We start from the raw sequence: 18,297 nt of genomic DNA on the forward strand, positions 1-18,297 counted from the left end.
GGAAGCTCATCAGTGGGCAGTGTTTGAGAACATTTCACAAGTTGCTTTTGAGTTTCAGAATCAACCAGTAGATACAGAAAAATATTTTGGAGCATGGGGACCCTTGGGCAAGCTGCCATGTGAAGCAGCCCCAGGACCCCCCTGACTCAAGGAGGGATGGTGAGTTTGTCTGAGGTGACGGCACAGGCCTGGTGCAGCCTTGTGTGTGAGTGAGACCTGCCCAATCCCAGTGCTGTACCTGAGGAGCTGTTGGCCCAGTGGGGGAGGCATTCAGGTGGGCAGAGTCAGGGACACTTAGGAGGCCATTGAAGCCAGGGGCATAGAGCTGGCCAAGGAGCCATGGCTCACTAATGTGTTGTCTGGGCCTCCTCACCTTTAGGTCCAGGCTCCTGCACGAAGTGATGCTCCTCTTTGCCTTGCTCCTAGCCGTGGGGCTCCCACTGGCAGCGGCCAATGTCACCATTAGTCCTCATTGTAAGTATCGTTCCCTCTCACTGTCCAGGAGAGGACAGTTCACCTGGAGCTTCTGGGGGTCACTGGAATGATTGGCTGGAACACGGAGCATGTCTCAGCCAGCTGGGGCCTGCATTGTCTGTGTGATCAGGGGTGGGCACTAGGGCAGTCAAGGAGCAGTCGTGAGCAAGGAGAGGGTTAGGATGGAAGAGCAACTGACCAGGGACCAAGAGGAAACCTTGATGTGGCTCTTCCCCATCGGGGCCAGGCAGGAGAGGCTGTGTCCAGGGAAACCCAGGAGGACGCTGGCCCCTGTGAGTGTCCAGTGTCCTTGGTGAGGTGGGCCTGGTCTGCAGAGCATAGCAATCCCATATGTGGCCGCCAGGGTCGCTCATTGGAGCCTGCGTGGGAGAGCAGGGAACGCGCTTGTGGTGCCTGGCTTCCCTCCCAGGAGCTAGTCTGGGCCAGACTCGGGCTGCGTAGAAGGCTGAGATGTGCCGGCTAGAAGTCCTTGGAAGCAGAGGGGAAGGACTGGCCATTGAGGGAGGGTAGAGTGAGCTGGTAATGGGTGGAAAGGGCATGGGGGAGCAGAAGCCTGATGTCTCTTTCTCTCCTCAGGGACCTATAGTTTGAAATGCCATGACTGTGGGGTCATAAACGACTTCAACTGTCCCAACATTAGAGTATGTCCGTATGACATTAGGCGCTGTATGACAATCTCCATTCGTAAGTACCTCTTTGTCATTTTGACAAATTGGGGATTAGTTTCCTACTTGGGTAGTTGTCGGGGACCGTCCGGGACGGGTAGGCACGTCTGCTGGGGGTCTCTCGACCTGCAAGAGGGTCCCAATACCTGGAAGAGGGGGTGCGCTTGGAAAAGACAGAGAGAGAGAAAGCGAGGCGTCTGGAGGGCTGATAGGCTGTGCCTAAACAGCAAATTTTATTTTTCAAAGGCCAGGAATAAATACACTTTCTTCTGCTCTGGTTTACATCATAGCAAGAGGAAATGCAAATGTGTACCTTACATGGCCTATACAATTGAAAAGTCAGATACACAATCAGTGGTTGTAAAAAGTAACAGAGTTTCCTGTGATCACAAAGCTTGTTTATATCCAGACATTATTCCTCCTGGCTGCAGGTATCTCTGGTTTGATCTTGTTTTAGAACTGAGATGTGAAAAGGTTTTTTGGTTTTGCTCATCAGAATATCTTTTAACCGGATTCTCCTTTGTCTACTCCTGACTCAACTTATCTCAACTTCCCCATTCAGGAGTCTCTGAGTCAGAAATCAAAGCCATCCCGTATGGTGGCATTTGCTTTGCAAATATCAGCAGTTAAACCATTATCTAGGGTACAAGGCAGTCAGGTAAGTAAAGAAAAGGTTTAAACTTATTCTTAAAGAGAGAGTCATAAAAAAGTTAAAAGCAGGAACCGGTTACAGGCAGGGGGTCACTCGGTCTAGCAGCACCGCATAGTTTTAGGCCCAAACGATATTGTGGTCGATATTAGAAACTGATCATTCATCTTTAAGTTCCTATTTTTCCGGATAGCTCGACTGCCTCCAGTAGGAAACTGTGTTTGGGATCAAACTCACCGTATAGTGAGACTCACACCTTTTGGGGGTCTCACACGGGAATGTTCCCCACAGGTAGTTTCTGTGGGCAGAGCCAGTCTGCTTTCTTCTCTGCACCCAGCTCTATTTCCCCTTTCCTCACGTCGCCCACCCTGAGTGCATCTCTGCAGGCCTTGGTCTTAGCCTCATGATAGGCCAGCATGCATCATCTTGTAGCGGCAGGTACTCTGCAAGGTAGGATAGTCTGTCCGCGCATCTGCAGTGTCTCCAGGGGGTAGGAGCATTGCTGGATCTCAGAGCCTCCACTGTCCCTGGTTGTGTGTGTAGACACCCATGCTGCCTAGGCAAGTCCTCAGTGGTCATTCGATTTCTAGTAGTCTAGAGAGTGCTTCCAGCTCAGTAGGTCCAAGCAGTGGATGCGCCATGGACCCCTCAGGGCAAAGCACACCACACACAGATGGGAAGGCCAAGCGTAAGTTCAGGGCAGAGCCTGCACTTCCAGGATGCTCTTCCTTCTTCCTCAGAGCCCTCTGGTACTCAGAGAAAGGTGGCCCCTCTCCGTAGGGCCCTCACCTGCAGAAGGTGTATGGCCAGAGGCCCAGTGACCAATGAAGCAAGCAGGGAGGGTGCAGCCAGTGTGCGTCCTGGTGCCCACATGGAGGGTTTGTCTGCGGCCCTGCTCAGGACCTTTCCTTCAGCCCTTTTGTTCCCAGCGTCCGTGGTTGTGTTTGCAACTTCACATGTCATTCTGTGTTCTAAGCTTTGTGCAAAAATAATTCCCCGATTACCACCTCGAGATGGTTTGACTATGTCCCCACCCACATCTCATCTTGAATTGTAGCTACCATAATCCCCATGTGTCGTGGGAAGAACCGGTGGGAGATAATTGAATCATGGAGCTGGTTGCCCTCATGTTGTTCTCATGGTAGTGAGTGAGTTCTCACAAGATCTAATGATTTTATAAGGGGCTTTTCCTTGACACTTCTCCTTCCTGCCATCTGGTGAAGGATGTGTTTGCTACCCCTTCTGCCATGTTTGTAAGTCTCCTGAGGCTTCCCTAGCCATGTGGAACTGTGAGTCAATTATAAATGGCCCCGTCTCAGGCAGTTCTTTATAGTAGTGTGAGAATAGACTAATAGACACCTCTTCTTCAGACCAACTGCTGATTTGGGACATGGGCAGGAGGCTAAGAATCTGGGCTTTGTCTCCCCAGTAGCCACTGCTGGGGACCTTGATGGCATGGTTTTGTCATTTTGCGATTACTGCCTCTAAATGAGACTGAGAACTATCTTTTCCACAACTCCCTCATGGGGCAATACTTGTCAAAAAGAGGAACTTGAGTGAGATTTGCAAGGTATGGGTGCAGCAGAGATCACTCTCCTGGAAGATCGTGATGGTTTTATACAGTGATGGACATTGGTGGACTTCAATCTGCCCTCACTTGTGTCCTCCTCCATGCCCATCCCATCTTCACTTCTGAGCCTTTGACTGAAAGCAGTTCCTAAGACTCCAGCAGGTATTTGGCTACTGGCCCGCCTAGTGATGGCTGCTCCAGTGGAGCAGTTTAAACATCCCTGCAAGAGACCCCTCTGCACAACCTTACTTGAGAAGACAAAGGTGCATGGCCTTTGATATTGCCCTGTTCCAGCTGCCCCAATGTAAGTGGACTTAGCTCTGGACTGTTCCTCTGATCTTCAGCCTCAACTCACTGACTTCCTTTCTTGGCTCCCCCACGGTCATGGCAGCTGTAACACTTGTATTTAGTGACCTAGACCTATACTGCTTTAGGATCTCCATTTTTCTGAATGAACCCTGAGAGATACTAGGACAAGAGATTGGGAATGCTGGAATGCTGGGGCATTTTTCCTTTCAGGAGATTTGCTGATTTCTGGGGCTGTGCAGGATGGTAAGCAAAAGACCTCTATGGAAAGAAGCATTTTGAGTGTCAGGGATTGAGCTTCCTTCCACCCACAGCCAACATCAGTGAGTGGAGGGACAGACACATAGATCTGCAGAACAGAATTGAGAACCTAGAAATCACTCTACACAGATATGCCCAACTGATTTTTGGCCAAGGTGCCAAAACCGTCAAATGAGGAAGGACGGCTTCCTCAACACTGATAGGCAAAAATGAGCCTGGACCTCAAACCTTACACAAAAATGAACTCAAAATGGATCATGGGCTTAAATGTAAAAAGGTAAAACTAAAATTTCTAGGAATAAAAACACATAAGAGGAAACTTTTAGCATCAAGTTCTAAGCAAAGAATCTTAGACTTGACACCAAAGCATGGTCCATAAAAGGCAAGCTTTTTAACATTGAGCTTCAGCCCATTTTACATCTTTTTCTTTTAATCTCTGCATGACCTTGTTAACAGAATGAAAGGACAATCTACAGACTGGGAGAAAATACCTGTAACCACATGTTCCACAAGGAACTAATACTCTGAAACACATGAAGAACTCTCAAAATTGAGTAGTCAAAATGCAGCCAGTCTCATCAGAAAATAGGCAAGAAACATAAAGTGCATTTCAGCAGAATGTATTCACAGATGGCGAATAGGCACATTGATAAATCACCAACGTCATTAACCCATCGAGGAAAGTGCAAATCAAAATCACAGTCAGATACCACCAATCAGAACGACCAAAATAAAGAATAATGGCGACACCAAGTGTTAGTGAGGGTTCAGAGAAACCAGATTGTTCACGCATTTCTAGTGGGAATGGAGACATGCAGCCAATATGGAAAACAGTGTGGCACTTTCTTTAGGAACTAAAAGTGGAACTACCATACATCCCCAGAATTGCACTCCGAGGTGTTTTTTTTCCAGAGAACTAAAAACTTAGGTTCACACCAAAACATGTACATGGGTGTTCACAGCAGCTTTATTTCTTAATACCGCCAAACTGAAAACATTCTAGATATCTTCCAATGGGTAGAGGGTTAAATGAACCATGGTATATCCACACCATGGGATACTGCTCAGCACCGAAAAGGAACACACTATAGATGCACACAACTCACAAGAACCTGCAAGAATTTATGCTGAGTGACAAAAGGCAGTCTCCAAAGGTTACATGCTATGTGGTTTCATTAATATAGCATGATAGAAATGACAGTACTCCCATGATGCTCTATGGTAGTTTTGCAAGGTGTTAGCATTGGTGTTACCTAGCTTTGCAAAGTGTTTGGCCATGTGGGCCCTCACTGACTGAATAAAGGGCCCACATGGGCTGTTACTTCTTACGATTCTATTTCAATACAAAATTATCTGAAAACATTTAATGAAAAGCAAGTTAAATAATTACTACATCATTAATTACATTAACATTTAAAAGGTTACAATTAGCAGCCTAGGACTTTCAGAGTAAACAAAAATCTATGTGTTCTGGCTGCAAGAGATATGCTTAAAATGTGATCACAGAGGCTGGGCACAGTGGCTCATGCCTGTAACCCCAGCACTTTGGGAAGTTGAGGTAGGAGGATCACTTGGGCCCAGGAGTTTGAGACCAGCCTGGGTAACATGGCTAAATTCCATGTCTACAAAAAACGGAAAAATTAGCCAGGTATAGTGGCATGCACCTGTGGTCCCAGCTACTCAGGAGGCTGGGGTGGGAACATCACTTGAGCCTGGGGAGGCTGAAGCTGCAGTGAGCCACGATTGTGCCATGCACTCCAGCCTGGGCACCAAAGTGGGAAGATCTTGTCTGGAAAAGAAAAAAAGAAAACAATTTGACAGAACTTAGGAAATGTAGGCAAATCCATAGTCACGTAGTTGTCGCTAATACCCCTCTCACTATAGCTACCAGATGCTGTAGTATGGAGACAAAACTCATTATGGCTATAGACAGAGGTGGCCAGGCTGCTTCTGTGAAGGACCAGATAGTAGATGGTTTCAGCTTCGTAGGCCATCTTGTCTCTGTTGAAACCACCTGGCTCTGTCTTTGTAGGGGCGGAAACAGCCATTAATAACATGTTATTGCTGCTGTGGTACAACAAAGTGTCGTATACACACACACTGAGTGGGCTGGATTTGTCCCATGGGCTCTGCCTTGCCCACCTCTGCTGTTGAAGCTCTGAACATTACCATTAACAAATGGAATAATCAACATATCAGAAGCCAGAAATCACCCAATGCATATTCTTTGCAAGTTCACATGTGATGTTTACAACATTGACTTTTACAAAATGAATGACATAATACATGCATCAGCAGAGTCAAGGGATTGAAATTATTTAGATTTCTTTCTCTATTACAGTGGAATTAAGCTAGAAATAATGGTGAACTAGGAAGCCTCGCAAGTGCATGGCATTAAGCAGAGCATTCCTAGATAATCAGTTACACAAGAGAGAAGCCACAGCAGAAATTAGGAAATACTAAGGTGTGAATGATTATGAAGACGGGCCATGTCCAGTGAGTGGAAAGTGGCAAAGGAGTGTTTAGAGCAAAATCTATACCATCACAGTGACATCCTAGAGGGTGATGCATCTGAGCTTCCATTCAAGACCTGGAAATATAATGAAAAATCCACCCAAATAAATGAGAAAGGAAGAAATATCAAATGGATTGCAGAAATCTTTAAGGTAGAAAAAAAAAAGGAATATATAAAATCAACAAAGCCAACAGTTGGTTCTTTGGAAATAGTCACCGTGTTGGTAAAATAAAATAAGAGAGTAAAAGAAAACTAAAATTCACATTTCCAGTATCAGACATAAAGAGAGAGCCATCGTCAAATTTTACAAGCCTTATAAAGAAAATAGGAGTCTCCTCTAAATGGCCCTCCTGAGCTAAATTTAAGATCTTGATGAACTAAACAAAAATGTGAAAAACACAACCATATCTGACCTACAACAAAATTGTAATGCTGAAGTATCCTGTTAATGAAATGGAATCTTTGTGGAAAACCTACCAACCTAGAAATTACGAGGCCCGGATGGCTTCATTGGCAAATTCTTCAAAATATTTGTGGGAGAAATAGCAGCAGTCTTACACATGCTCTTCCAGATCACCAACAAGGATTAATTGCCTCCCAGTACATTTATGATGGAAGCTTAACCCTAAAACCAAAAACCAGCAAAGACTATTTAAAAAGGGAAATTATAGGCTACCGTTTCATATGACTCCAGATGCAAATATACTAACAAAACCAGCCAAATCCTTGATGTATGTAAGCACATGTAATGCCATGCACTATCTTCAATGGGATTCTGGAAAAGGAAGAGGGCAGTAAGGAAAAATCAATGAAATCTGAATAACATATGGAATTGTATTAGTGAGAATTTATCAGTATTTGTTTAATAGTTGTGAAAAGTGTGCCATAGTAATGTAGGCAGTATGAGAAAAGGGGCCTGGGTATGAGGCATATAGGAACTCTGTACTATCTCTGCAACTTTCCTAACAACCTAAAACTATTTTAAAATAAAAGATACACACACACCCCATAACCCCAGTATCTTGTGGATTCACTAACAATTACAATGTGGTTTACAATTTGAAACCCACCAGCTTAATTCACCATATTAACAAAGAAAAGGGCAGAGATAATTGTAGATGCTGAAATGTGTTGACAAAATCCAACACCCTTTCCAAATCTCTGAGGGAAATGTCTGCCATCACCACTTCTATTCCCAAAGAAACTGGAGTTCTTAGGTATTTCAGTTAGGCAACAGGAAGAATTAAGACGCATGGTGAGCAGAAAGAAAGAATTTAAACTGCTTACTGTTCATCAGAGACAACAAACTTCAAATAACAATTATCTTTAGGAAAGATCCTGGATACAAGATAAGGATTCAAAAATCAGTTTACAAGATGAATTGTCTTTTTGTACATCAAGAAACAAATTGAAAATGAAAATTTCCAAGGAATGTTGTTCTTTAAAATATCACAAAATCAAGCACCACAAATCTAACTAGATTTGTGCAAGATTTCGACACTGAAACTGCAAAAACTCTGTTGAAGACTTAAAAGACCATTAAAGACTTAAACACGTGGATTTGTACACTATGCTTATGGATCATGAGACCCAACAGAGTAAGGATATCTATTCTCCAGTTCACCTACAAATTCAAAAGAATGTCAATCAGAGTTTCAGCAGGGGTGTGTTTGTGTTTTGACAAGTTGGTGCCAAATGCTTATTGAAAAGATGAAGGGCTAGAAATAGCCAAAGCAGTCTCGGAGAAAATGAGAAAAGCCCAAGGACTTGCGCTCTGAACTGTAAAGATTAGTCATATAACTTCCTTAATCAAGGCAGTTCAGTGTTGGGCCCTGTGGTCAGGATTGAAAAATACAACACTAGAAGGGAAATAATTCCAAAAAAGCCACATGCATCTGGTTTCTTGATCTCTGACAAAGTTGACCCTGCAGTGCAGTGGGTAAAGACAATTCTTTGCACTGAGTAGTAGTGGATATGTTAGATATTTGTACACAATATTTGTGCCATATAAAAGAAGCAGTTTGAGGTGGTTTGTGGATCTCAATGTAAATATTAAACCAACGAAGTTTTTAGAGAAAAATATAAAATGCTGTATTTGTGACTTTTAGGAATTAAGAATTCAAAAAATGGAACAAAATAGTGCTAGTCACATAAGAATGAAACTGATACATTTTACCTTTAATTTCACAACTTCTGTTCCTAAGAAGATGCGTGTGTGTGTGAAATAGTTAAAATTGCAAGCCACAGATGAGGAGAAAGCATTTCAAAACATGTACCTACAAAAGGACTTGTATTCACAATATAATGAACTTCTTCCTACAAATTAATAAAAAGCTGATCGAGAGACTTAAAGGAAATTTGTCAGAAAATGGTATCTGAATGTGTAACACAATATATAAGAAAAGTTGTTCAGTGTTATTCTCCTTGAAAGAAATGCAGCTTAAAACCACAACACCATAACACCACAAGAAATGACTCAATGTCCTAAAACGATCATACCACGTGTTGTCAGGGTTCTGAAGTGTGCACAATCGCTCAGACTATAGATAGGTTCAACCCAGTGTGGAAAACAATTCGATGTTATCTGCTAACACTGCATATCAGAGACTCGGATTCAGCACTTCTACTCCTAGGTACCTAGCTAATATTTAAAAAAAAATTTACAGGCTCACCTCAAGGCAAATACAAGACAAGAATATTCATTGCAGCACTATTTGGAGTAGACAAAAACCAGAAACAGCCTTAACGTCCATCACCAATAAATTATGGTATGTTCACTAATGTAATGCTACACAGTTATGAGGATGAACAGTATACAGCAGTGTTCAACAATAGGGATGAATTTCATAAACACGGAGTAGAGCAAAAGAAGCCATACACAAAAGCAGACATACTGTATACTTCCAAGCAAACAGAACTAGCCTATAGGTTTAGAAGCCCACGCATTTCCTGTCTTTGGCCTGAGCTCCTTACAGTAGTGTCTGCGTAGAGGAACGGAGGGGAGAGTCCTGGGACTGTCATGCAGCTCTGTGTCCGAAGCTGTTTGCTGAGTACTGGCTGTCAGCACTCTGAAAATCCATCAAGTTGTTGACTTATGGTCAGGCACATTTCTGTAGAATGTTGAACTCCAATAAACTTTTAAAATGGAAAATAATAGAAAACAAGTGACTGGTTCATATTCGTTAGTTCTTTCTGGTGTTATGGAGGAGACAAGACCTAGAGCCATGAATGGATACATCAATTATGGTAAGTTTTAGAATAAAGTATTTGTGTAAACACTGGATAGACTTCAAGGGGAACGGAAGTAATGATAAGGGCCAAGGTATTTAACCTAGGGATTCTTGAAGGAGGTGTTACATGGAGCTTGGGTCAGGTGGCATTGGTCAGCTGAGGCCACTGGACAAGCCCTCTAGTGATGGTTATCAATCACGTTAGCTGTGGAACCCTAGTTAGAATGTTGCTTCAAGTCTGTGCTGGGGAGGAGGCTGGCACCAAGGGCTCAAGAGCATTTATATGTTGGTCCAGGAGATTAAACACAAGGCTGAGGGTCCCAAGAAGGAGTTTACTCTAGAAGCGTTTTGCCAACTGCAGAAAATTTGGATAAGGACACACTAACATGGGCACCCCTGTTAAAGGTCCATATGATCCCTGGACCATAAGCGAAACATGATTTCTGGTCTGCTTTAAATTTCTAGAGCTCTAGAATTCTTTTTTTTTTTTTTTTTCAGACAGAGTCTTGCTCTGTCACCCAGGCTGGAGTGCAATGTCATGATTGCACTCACCGCAGCCTCTGCCTCCTGGGCTTAAGGGATTCTCCTGCCTCAGCCTCCCAGGTAGCTGGGACTACAGGTGCATGCCACCATGCCCAACTAATTTTTTATATTTTTAGTAGAGACAAGGTTTCACCATGTTGGCCAGGCTAGTCTCAAACTCCTGACCTTGTGATCCGCTCACCTCGGCCTCACAAAGTGCTGGGATTACAGGTGTGAGCCACTGTGCCCAGCCTAGAATTCTTACCACAAAAAATGAACAAGATGTTTCATTGTGTGTAGCTACATGACAAGGTACCATGATATCATTTTGGAAGGGCCGGAGGCCTAAAGATGGCAGTTTAGGTAGAAAACTATCTCTGGAAGATATTCTTGGAGTGATGAGACCCGCTAGTGGACTTGGATATTCTCTCTCAGTCAAGTATTCTAGACAATGTTGTCACAGCTGGGAGTGTAGAATGTGGACGTGGAGCTAGTTATGGTTGAATGTGAGGTGTATGTGCTTCAATATTTACAAGCAGAAAAATGAAATCAGTTATTTTCATTGCTGCTTTTTTTAGGCATAAACTCTCGTGAACTACTTGTTTATAAGAACTGTACAAACAACTGCACATTTGTGTATCCAGCTGAACAGCCTCCTGAAGCCCCAAGAAAACAGATCAAAGCGAATAGTTTCTATTGGGTTCGTTGTTGTAATAGCATGACTTGCAATGCAGGAGGACCTACTAATCTTGAAAGGGACATATTACCTGATGCAACAATTGAAGAGGAACTTCCAGAAGGAACTGTGCGGTTGGGGGAGTCAAAACTATTCCTGAGCTTTGCCTTTATCATAGTCAGCAGTATCCTGTTATGAGGACCCTCCTTGGAGGGTCTGACCATCTTCACCTGTTCTGCAGAGAAATGTTGCTCTCCATTATTCCATTGTAAGCCAGGGACACTTACCCACTGCTCCTATACGTGGCCCATTTATGGTTTGTTGTAAGAGAAAAATAAAGAAAATTATTGTTTAGTGGAAATGTTCATGAACATTTGTTTGCCTGCATGTACTTGAGTAGTCATAGTAGAGTCTCTATTCATATCTGTTTTTTTCTCCCTTGCTCAGGGATCAGTTGCTGTAGCTATCATTGATTTTAGTAGTTTTGTCTTTGGACTTCATACTTCGAAGTTATGCATGGGTTGCACACTGCAATTATAGCATTGCAATATTTTGGTCTGTCTGTACTTAATTTTACCACTGGGTTTTATACGTTCAGATGTTTTCATTTTGTATAAGAGTGTTTCTTTTCTTTCAGATTGAAGAGCTCCCTTTAGCATTTCTTACAAGACAGCTGTGGTGGTGTGAATTCTCTCAGCTTTTGTTTGTTTGGGAGAGACTTTATTTCTCCTTCACATTGGAAGTACAGTTTTGCTGGATACATTATTCTTGGATGACAGTTGGGGATTTTTTTTTTCTGTTCAACACTTTGAAAATGTCATACCACTCCCTCCTGGCATGTAGAGTTTCTCTTAAGAATTCTGTTGGCAGGTGACCTAGAGCTCCCTCATACGTCTTATTTTTCTTGCCACTTTTAGGGTCCTCTCTCCGTCCTTGACCTCTGAGAGTTTGATTATCATATGTGTCAGGGTAGTCTTATTTGGGTCAGATCTCTTTGGCGTTTTCTAACCTTCCTTTACCTGAATATTTATCTTTTCCTCAAGTTTTGAAAAGTTTTTGGTTATTATTTTTTGAATCAGCTTCCTACCCCTAGCACTTGGTTAACTCCCTCTTGAACACCAGTAATTCTTACATTGGGTCTTTCGAGGTAATTTTCTGTATCTTACAGGTTCTTCATTTTCATTCTTCTCTCTTTTTTCTCCTTTGTCTGTGTACTTCCAAATAGCCTGTCTTCAGGCTCACTGATTCTTTCCTCTACTTTATTCATTTTACTGTTGAGAGCCCGTAATGAATTTTTCTGTTCAGCAACTATATCTCTCAGTTCCAAGGTTTCTGTTTGATTTTTTAAATTATTTCAGTCTCTTTGTTAAATATTTCTGATAAATTTCTGAATTGCCTTTCTTTGTTATCTTGAAGATCACTGAGTTTCCTTAAACTATTTTGAGTTCTCGGTCAGCGAATTCACATATTGCTGTCAATTTAGGATCAGTTACTGGTTCTTTGCTGTGTTCGCTTGGGAAGGTCTTGGTTCCCTGTTTGCTGTTGTTTCTTGTGACTGTATGTCTATGTCCTTGCACAGAATAATTACGTGTTTATTTCACACTTCTCTGTCTGGCTTCTTTATGTTTGTTCGCTTGGGGTTTATTTATTTAAATAAATAAAATTTTTATTTATTTATTTTGAGACAGGAACTCACTCTGTCACCCAGGCTGGAGTGTAGTGGTGATCATGGCTCACTGCAACTCCACCTCCCAGGCTCAGGTGATCCCCCTACCTCAGTCTCTGTGTAGTTTAGACTTCTGAGTAGTTTAGACCACTGGCATATGACACAATGCCCAGCTAATTTTTATATATTTTGTGTAGAGATGAGGTTTTGCCATGTTGCCCAAGCTGGTTCCAGACTCCTGGGCTCAAGCTCTCTTCCCATCTCGACCCCCTAAAGTGCTGGAATCATAGGTATAAGCCACCACACCCAGCCTAGTTTTTACTGGATATGTTTGATTAGAGTTCTTTGTGATTTATGTGTTTCTTTTTCTTTTTCTTTTTTCCTGCTAGGTTGCTGCCTCCTTTTCTGCACTATATGACAACATGAGCCCAACTTTGCCTTGGTTCTAGTTAACAGTAAAGTGCTACCAGTCCCAAAGAGGGGGGCTCCAAGGGGATATCCTGGTAGTGTGGGAAGGCTGGCCAGGGCTGCATGCCTGGGTCCTGTGGCACTTACTTCCTCCAGCATGGCACTGTGAACAGCCATCCTGATTTGGTGCCTCCTTTGGCTGAGTCACACAGCAGAGTTTTCAGTTGTGGGGATGGTAGTCCCATTTCCCCTTTCGTCTCTGACTTTCCTCAGAAATATATTTCCCTTCAGGCACTCCTGGTGTTTCCCCTGGGTTGAGGCAGGGCAGGTCTCCTGCCAGGAAACCCAAAATGGGAAGGAAGCTGGTTGTCTACCTGCATGTCACTTTTTCCAGTGTAGAAACTATGAGTTGGGGGAAAGTGTTCTGCACATTTGGTGCTGAACAGATTGGGGAGAGGGGAATTGTGGGTATGAATCCTGTTTTCTTACCATCTTCTCTGAGTTTTTCTACTTTTCTGTGGCCCAGGAACTATCTCATCCTCATATTTGAGTTCTGGGCTATTGCTGGTGATAATTTCAGTGCTGTATATTTGATTTTGATTTTCTTTGAGATGGGAGGGAAGCCAGCTTGCTTGTACACTGCCATCTTGGAAACTTGGACGTGTATTCTCTTAGGTATATTTCTAGTCGTGCAATTGTTGGGTTCTGTGGTAACTCTCTGTGTAATTAAGAGACTAGGAGACTGTTTTCCAGAGTGGCTGCACCATTTTACAGTCCCAGCAGCCAAGTTTGAGGGTTCTATCACTTGTTATTATCTCATGTTTTTGATTTTAGTCTTTCTGGTAGATGTGAGGTACCACCTTATCGTGGGTTTGATTTGCATTTCCCATATGACTAGTGATATTGAGTATCTTTGCATGTGTCTTTTGGCCATTTGTTTCCCTTCCTTGGTTATAAGAGTACTTTGTATATTCATGATACAAGTCCCTGATCCGATAGATGATTAGCAAATACTGTCTCCCATCCTGTGAGTTGTCCTGTAACTTTTGAGAGTGTCCTTTGAAGCACAAATGTTTTCAGTTTTGGTGAAATCCAAACTCTATCTTTTCTTTTGTTGTTTGTATTATTGGTGCCATGATCTTTGCCAAAACCAAAGTCACCAAGGATTACCTCTATGTTTCCTTCTAAGACTGTTACACTTTTGCTATTATGATTATGTAACTGGGTGTTTTAGGCTCTTGCCCCCCTGTCCCAGGAATGGAGGAAGAGGCCCTGGAGGCGCAGTGGGCTCGTTCAGGTGAATATCAGACTCAAAGAGTCTTGCAGTAAAGCTATTTTTTAGGCACAGAGAGAGAGAAGTAGGGAGACAGTGAGAGAGAGGGAACTCCCACATTGTCATGGGAGGGGATCCAGAGATGGAGTCCGCACAGGTATGGAGCAGGGAGACTTTTAATCTAGGAATTACTCCTGTCCCATTCAAGTCCTCGTCCGGTGAGAGGAGTTCTTCCAAACTTCCTCTGGAGTGATTGATTTTTGACTCTGATGCTGGATTGGTTGCCCAGCCCACAGTCCTCCCATAGCTTTTTGCGGGTTTTCTAAACAAAGGGAGCTCACCTTTCCCATGCATACAAAAGTTACACAAAGAACTCTAGGCTCCCAGATGGGGATGGTGGATGGAGGTATGGTGCTGGGAAGTTCTTGCCTTTGAAGTCCTGCCCCTTGTGGACTTGGGAAGAGAAGTTAGATCTGGGAAGATAAGTTAACACAGTCCCTCAGTTAGATCTTTGATCAGTTTCAAATTAATTTTCATATATGGTCTGAGGTAAGGACACAACTTCATTCTTTTCCACATAGTTATAAAGTTTCATTACCATTTGTTGGAAAGACTATTCTGTCCCCAATGGAATGGTCTTGACACCTTTGTAAAAAAGTCAGGTGACCATAGATGTATGGTTTTATTTCTGGACTCACAATTCTGTTCTATTGATCTAGATATCTGTCCTTGTGCTAATGTTTCACAGTCTTGATTATTGCTACTTTGTAGTAAATTTTAAAATTGGGAAGTGTGAGTCTTTCTACTTTATTCTTTTTCAAAACTATTTTGGCATTGCAGATCTCTTGCAATTCCATGTGAATTTTAGAATCATCTTATCAATGTCTACAAAGAAGAGATTGTTTGGGGATTCTTTGGAGCTGTCATAGGGATTATGTTGGATCTGCAGATCAATTTGAGGGATACTGTCATCTCAGCAACATCCTGTCTTCTGACTCGTGAACATGGATGAGATGCTTTTTCAGTTATGTAGATCTCTAGCTTCCTTCAATAGTGTTCTGTAGTTTTCAGAACATAAGTGTTGAACTTCTTTTGTTAAATGCATTCCTAAGTATTCTATTCCTTTTGGTGAAACTGAAAATGAAATTATTTTCTTAATTTCATTTTTAATTCTTCATTACAAGTAGAGAGAATACAAATGATTTTTGCATATTGATCTTGTACCCTGAAATCTTGCTGAACTACTTTTGTTAGAAATAATACTGTTTTTATTGGGCTTCTTAGGATATTCTAGGTAAAAGATCATGTAAAGTTTGAAAAGAGAGTTTTACTTTTTCTTTTCCCGTCTGGCTGACTTCTGTTTATTTTTATTGCTGACTTCTTCTGGCTAGAACCTCTAATACAGTGTTGAATAGTAGTGGTGAGAAGACGCCCTTGCTCCTAATCTAACCTAGGAGAAAAGCAGCTAGCTTTTACAATTCAGTGGGAGGTTAGCTGTAAGGTTTCCATAAATATCTTTTATGAAGTTGAAGAAGCTCCTTTCTATTTGTAGTTTGTTTAGTTTTTTTAAAGTGAAATTGGTGGTAGGTTTTGTCAGATGCACTTTCTGCATCTGTTGAGATGAGAATGTGATTTTTCTTGTTTTATTCTACCGATATGGTTTATTACAATCTTTAATTTTGGATGTTAAACCAACCTTGTCTTCCTGGGATAAATCCCACTTTTCCATGGTGTATACTTCTGTTTATGTGTTGCTGGACTCAGTGTGCTGGTATTTTACTAAGGATCTCTGAAGGAAGCTCATGTGAGGTGGGGTCTGAGAAGGCCCAGAGAATTTGACAGGGCAGAGGAGATGGAACTGGAACGATGATGCCAGGTGCCAGGCGAGGACTCCCACCTTCTGCACAAAGACCCTGTCTTTGTGATATCACAAACACTCCACCCGACCCAAGCCCTGCCATACAGGCAGTAAGTCCCACTACCTCCATGTTCACAGAGACTAGCCTCCCCACTTCCCCAGGACAGGCACCTGCACCCAATCTCACTCTCTCTCTGGCCTTTGCTTCTTTTGTAAGCGGTTCACGTAATGAACGTGAACCACGTGGGACGCAGTCTCCCGACATTGACTGCCTTCAAGGCTGCACTGTGAGTCCCTGCACTGTTGATCACCCTCATCTTCATGCGACTCTAAAAGAATTCATTTCCACAGCAGTAAAAACTCACCCGTGTGTGCGTGGACCACATGGGCAAAAACACTCTCCTGGCAACAGGCATTCGGGTTGCTGTTTCCTCCGTTTTCTATTTCTTTCCTTTTTCTTCTTTGTATTTGTTTTTGATTTGAGACAGGATCTCATTCTGTCGCCCAGGCTGGAGTGCAGTGACCATCACAGCTCACTGCAGCCTCAAACTCCTGGGCTCAAGTGATCCTCCAGCCTCAGCCTCCTGAGTAGCTTGGACTATAGGTGCCACCACTGTATATGGCTAATTCTTAATTTTTGGTAGAGATAGGGCCTTGTTTTTTTGCCCAGCCTGGTCTAGAACTCTTGGCTTCAAGTGATCTTCCTGCTTTGGCCTCCCAAATTGCTGGGATTACAAGTGTGAGCCACCGTGCCCAACCGTTTTTCTGTTTGCGTTGGTGACCCCGCTGTCACTAACACCGTGGCCCTCGGAGAAAAATCACTGCACAAAAGAAGATGTCATGTCCAAGGCTACAGAGGAGGGGCTCCTGCTTTGTGTAGTGGCCCTAACACTCCTGGTCCTCCTGGCTGGGATCAGGAGATGGCATAGCTGCTCCAAAGGCTGCTGGGTGCTCAGGCTTCTGGCCCAGGGCTACTGGAACTCAGCCCAGGGCAGGTAGATGGAGGATGCAGGGTCGGGGCTGAGGTTTGAGTTCCTTCTCAAAGCTGGGAGAGGAATCTAAGGACTCTTCAAAAGATCATGGGGTGCAGGCTTGGACACCAGGTTTGGGGGCAGAAAGGACCAGAATGGGCAGGACCCACAGACCCAGAGAAGGTGGACAGTTTTGCTGTAGGCCTGAGGGCTGGCCCAGCCTGGTTCACAGGAGTCCCTGAAAGCGGGGGCCTGGTCTTCCCCAGAGAAAGAGCCCCTCTCCCTCCACAGTGTACCTTGAGGGTGTCCAGTCTATTCGAGGACAGCTCGCCCTGGCCTTGCTCTGTGAGCACAGCCCCAGGATCTTCTCCAGGCGGCTCTGGCAACTCCCCACTGGGGAAGAACATTAGAGTGGGGGCTCCTGGACTGCCAGGGTGCCCTCTGCTTGCCCTCTCTGCTGCCTCTGGGGCTTCGCTGGGCCCTCACCCTCCAGCTGAGTTAGAGGAAATGTCCCAGGTCCGCCTTGTCGACCATTTGGTCCCCAGGAGGCAGACTCCAGTGGGGAGCGGCCAGACCTACAGGAAGGGAGAAGGGCCCGGACGTGAGATGCGGAGGGAGGCTTGGGATCTGCACCTCATCACTGCGTCAGCACAGTGACATGACCGAGGCCTGCAGGAAGTGAGTTCCGGGACTGGCGTCCTGGTCTCAAAGTCAGGGCATCTGGGAAGCCACAGAGTCCGGAGCAAGACAAGGGTGCTGGCGCTGGCACCTCCATGCCTCAGCTGTACCCACAGTTCCCTCTGGATAGGAGGGAGCTCTTGGGGTCCACTGTAGCCCCAGCCTCCTTGTGAGTGGGCTGAGGAGGGATGGGAAATGCCGGCTCATGGCCACAGGCTCAGAAACCCCCAAAACAGATGAGAACAGACCCAGCTGATGGGAGGGGGTGTACACAGGCACAGACGGGCAGGAGGACTAGGTGGCATCCCGGTGAGGTTGCACTACCACACCAAGGACATGCTGGGAAGCCGCTGGAATGTTCTGCCCAAGGACAGCTCTGACACGACACGGGAGGCGCAGGGGGACACCCAGCTCATCACAGCTGCTACAGGCGCTGAGGCCCCTGAGAGTCCCGAGGAAGAACGGGGAGTGGGGAGCTGCTTACAGAAAATGAACAATAGCAAGCAGACCCCGGCCCTTCCCTGCTAAAACCCTCCCAGCACCTCGTCTGGCTC

At 44.1% G+C, this 18,297-nt stretch overlaps 1 protein-coding gene across 1 annotated transcript; it reads left to right on the plus strand.

The window, feature by feature from the left end:
- Positions 1-377: 377 nt before the first annotated feature.
- On the plus strand, positions 378-11,248 carry GML (glycosylphosphatidylinositol anchored molecule like). Its single transcript, XM_003942073.3, has 3 exons — positions 378-474; positions 1,072-1,179; positions 10,792-11,248. Exons 1-3 carry the CDS (start codon positions 402-404, stop codon positions 11,085-11,087), a joined length of 477 nt encoding a protein of 158 aa, XP_003942122.1. The 5' UTR covers positions 378-401; the 3' UTR covers positions 11,088-11,248.
- The last annotated feature ends 7,049 nt before the right edge of the window (positions 11,249-18,297 follow it).

The sequence above is a fragment of the Saimiri boliviensis genome, chromosome 15, assembly GCF_048565385.1.
Source record: "Saimiri boliviensis isolate mSaiBol1 chromosome 15, mSaiBol1.pri, whole genome shotgun sequence".
NCBI lineage: Eukaryota > Metazoa > Chordata > Mammalia > Primates > Cebidae > Saimiri > Saimiri boliviensis.

Coding starts and splice junctions, on each gene's coding strand:
- GML (XM_003942073.3), top strand. CDS start 402: ATGCTCCTCTTTGCCTTGCTCCTAGCCGTGGGGCTCCCACTGGCAGCG. Junction 475..1,071: donor TGTCACCATTAGTCCTCATT/GTAAGTATCGTT, acceptor TTCTCTCCTCAG/GGACCTATAGTTTGAAATGC. Junction 1,180..10,791: donor CTGTATGACAATCTCCATTC/GTAAGTACCTCT, acceptor TGCTTTTTTTAG/GCATAAACTCTCGTGAACTA.